Source organism: Penaeus vannamei, chromosome 36 (assembly GCF_042767895.1).
Source record: "Penaeus vannamei isolate JL-2024 chromosome 36, ASM4276789v1, whole genome shotgun sequence".
NCBI lineage: Eukaryota > Metazoa > Arthropoda > Malacostraca > Decapoda > Penaeidae > Penaeus > Penaeus vannamei.
The window spans coordinates 2765795-2769436 of NC_091584.1; the positions used below are offsets into that span (position 1 = coordinate 2765795).

The following is a 3642-nucleotide window of genomic DNA, read 5'->3' on the forward strand; positions in this document are numbered from 1 at the left end:
GTGGTGAAGATAGGGATATTGGTCATGGTGTTGATGGTAATGATGATGAGACGGGTGTGAAAATGATTATACAAATACTAATACTAATGTGGAAAACTAAAAAATAAAAAAAACAAAAACAAAAAACAAAAAAACAAATAAACAACATCATCAAAACCAGAACTAACTAATCAGAAATATGGTTTCAAATTTCTTTCTATCATCATAATATATTTCAAAACTAAAGTATTTTCAAATTCATTTTGTATTCTTATGGCATCGTTAAAACTCCCCTGCAAGCTCTTCCTCAAATAATGTAAAAGCGTTTCTTTCTAATTCCAAAATTATTTTTCATTATTATTTTTCAAAATTATTTAAAATTCCACAATTATTATATTTTTGCTCCTTCTACCACATGCTGCCGCGAGTGTTCCGTTTTAACTGAATATAACATCTCACACGCTATCAAGATCCCGCCCCCGCTTTCCCCCCTCCCTCCTCCCCCCATCTTCACACCTCCCCTTTAAAAACAACATTTGCATATCCTTAGATGATTCATCCGGGACCTCCTCCTCCGCCCCGCGTCCTAATCCATTCTGTCCTTCCCGCAAACATCCTGCTTCGAAAATTTCCTTCATCTCCGCACGCCAAAAAAAAAAAAAAAAAAAAAAAAAAAGATTATCACCCTACACATCCCGATCTCTCTTTCCCCTTCTGATTTATTTATTTTTTACCCACAAATTTGGCCCCTATTTTATGCCTGCGAGCCATATCACCTAAAATACTTTTTCCCTCGACTAGTTAATCAAGGAAATCTACCGAGGGAAAAGGGGGGAATATCTGAATGATTTAGGATATTCCAAAGGGTTTCGGATGCTGAACATTTGAATAATTCATTACATATCCCGGAGACTCGGTTTCGCGGGAAGCCATGTGAGCAAAGATGATATTTATATTAGCCCCTAAACTTAGTTATTTTCCTGTGCTCCGCATCGCAATAGTTACTCGGGCAATTTGCAAGCTAAATTGCATTATCATCAAACAGCGCTGGGTAAGTACGTGATAAACTCTACGGACAGCGACAGCCACATTTCACTTACTTTTGTCATCTGAATTTAATCCCGAGAACGAAGAATAAAAGGGACAAAAGCTTCAGTTTATAACAAATGCTAGAATATAGAATAAAATCACAGGGGATATAATCTTTACCTGATAATACATAACATTTCCTTATTCTATGTTCAAAGATTTTCATTATTCATTGTTATCTGATACCCTTGAGATCCAAAGTTCTAAAACCCACCTTATTGTATATAACCACAAGAGCCATCGCGCTCATCCCAATATCCAGTATTTGCCCTCAAATCAAATACAATTCCCAGCAGAAACCACAATGATCAAGATGTAAGTCGTTCTGGATTAATGTTTGTTTGCTCTCTTGTCTCACCTGTTAATGGGCAAATAATAATAACTTCTCAGATCGGAGCGTTTGACAGAAGCCATCTTAGTTAGGTACAAACCACTCTCTCGATGGTAATTGGCTAGTAAGTGCTCACAAAAGTCAAGTGCCGGTAATTTAGGATTCTCAGGGCATCCTGCACATCGCAAAGGGGTTATTACTGTCATTCCGGTTCAGCGAGCAACCATAAAGATCGGGGTTTAAAAGACCTTAGAGATAGCAACAAGCCTCCGAGACAGAACTTTTTATATGTATTTGGCGGATACGCAGCGAATTAGACACAGAAACATGTTTTTGTGCAGCAGTTTGGAATATGTATTATATATATATATATATATATATATATATATATATATATATATATATATATATATATATATATATATATATATATATATATATATATATGTGTGTGTGTGTGTGTGTGTGTGTGTGTGTAATTTTTTTCTTTTCTTCTTCTTATCTATTTTTCTTTTCTTTTTTCTTTTTTTCTTTCTTTTTTCTTTTTTTCTTTTTTTCTTTTTTTCTTTTCTGTTGTTACTACACTTTTTTCTTTTCTTTCTTTTTCTTTTTCTTTGACTAATATATTATGTACTTCATGTTCTCATGTAATGATAAATCATCAACAACCAATCATAAATTACTAACGACAATTTAACAGATCACTAAAAAAATATAACAAACAATAGATAACAGACAATCAGAAAATAGATAACAATAGACAAAAGGAAATTAAAATAAAAAACAATATTAGATATGAAATCAGAAAAAAGCATCATCAAGTGAAGCAACTTGTATTTACGTAGAAAAGGTATGAATGAGAATGGATATCTTCACAATACAAGAGATATCCATTCTCATTCATACCTTTTCTGTGACAGCTACGTGCATAGTATGAATGTTATTTACTCAGAAGTCTAAGTTAGTGAAAGGTGTTTTTTTTTTTTTTTTTTTTTTTTTTTTTTTTTTTTTTTACTCAGAAGTCTATGTTAGTGAAAGTTTTTATTTTTTTTTTTTTATTTGTTTTTAAATTCAGAAGTTAAAATTCATGGACTCTTTTCCTTCCCTCAATCATAATCATCTAATATGAATATCTTTCACTCAGCCGTCTAAGTTTATAAAACATCTTTCTTCCCTTCTTTTTTTTTTCTTTCTTCCTTTTTGAATCAGTCATACGTCCCATCCCCGCCTACTTACGGATCGTCCTCGCAGTCTGGTGACGACACAGGGCAGCGACGCAGGATCCCCCTCCATGACGGTGATGTTGTTGGCCAGCGATTCGTCGAACTCCGGAGGCTTCCAGTTCCCGGTTTTCTTCTTGCCCTTCGAACCTGGGAAGAGAAGAGAGAGAGAGAGAGAGGAGTGAAGGAGAAACTCATCTTTAAAGAGGGAAGAGGAAGCTGGGAAGGGAGGAAGGGAAGGAGGGTTGGTAAGTACCGGAGGAGGGAGTGTGGGAGAGTAATATTAGATTGGATTAAAATCGGTTTGGGGTCGATTCTAAGAAATAGGGATTTGAGGACGTTTTGGCTTAATAGTCACAGTAATAGTCGTATTTTATTTATTAATAGAAATACATAGATTAAAAAAGGAAAAGAAAAGAAAAAAGAACTAAAAACGAATAACGAAGAGAGACTACCCACATTCACATCCTCATTACTACACCACAATTTCCTTAATCACTTCCAACTTTATTATCATCGTTATTATCTTTAAACTTTGCACTTTACGCTTCAATCAAAAGTTGCGTCACCTGGAATTCCTATTAGTACGCTCCGGCCTCGAAGGTTTACCGGATGGATAGTCTTGAATGTTGTCTTGTCAGGAGGATATATTATAAACATAAACTTTATTATATGTTAGATTTATACCGTTCAGTAACTCATAATATCAAATAGGGCAATATTATAAACTCAAACTTTGTTATATGTTAAATATTTTATATTTATATGTTAAACTTTGTTATATATGAATATTTGTATTTATATTATATAAATATCAAATATTTATATGTTAAACTTTGTTATATATAAATATTCATATTCATATTATATAAATATTAAATATTTATATGTTAAACTTTGTTATATATAAACACAAACTTTGTTATATGTTAGATTTATACCGTTCAGTAACTCGTAATCTTAAATAAACATTGAAAGTGTATAGTTTGTCTCTCTGATAACAGCAGTATAATATACACAGTA

General features: G+C 33.1%; 1 protein-coding gene across 1 annotated transcript in view; it reads right to left on the reverse strand.

Moving 5' to 3' along the window:
• LOC138859429 (zwei Ig domain protein zig-8-like) overlaps positions 1–2767 on the reverse strand; it is a 35528-nt gene extending 32761 nt beyond the window's left edge. The window contains exon 1 of the mRNA XM_070114550.1: positions 2636–2767. Within this exon, the coding sequence (XP_069970651.1) occupies positions 2636–2692 (57 nt within the window). The 5' untranslated portion in view covers positions 2693–2767. The remainder of the gene's footprint in view (positions 1–2635) is intronic.
• Between the last annotated feature and the right edge of the window lie 875 nt (positions 2768–3642).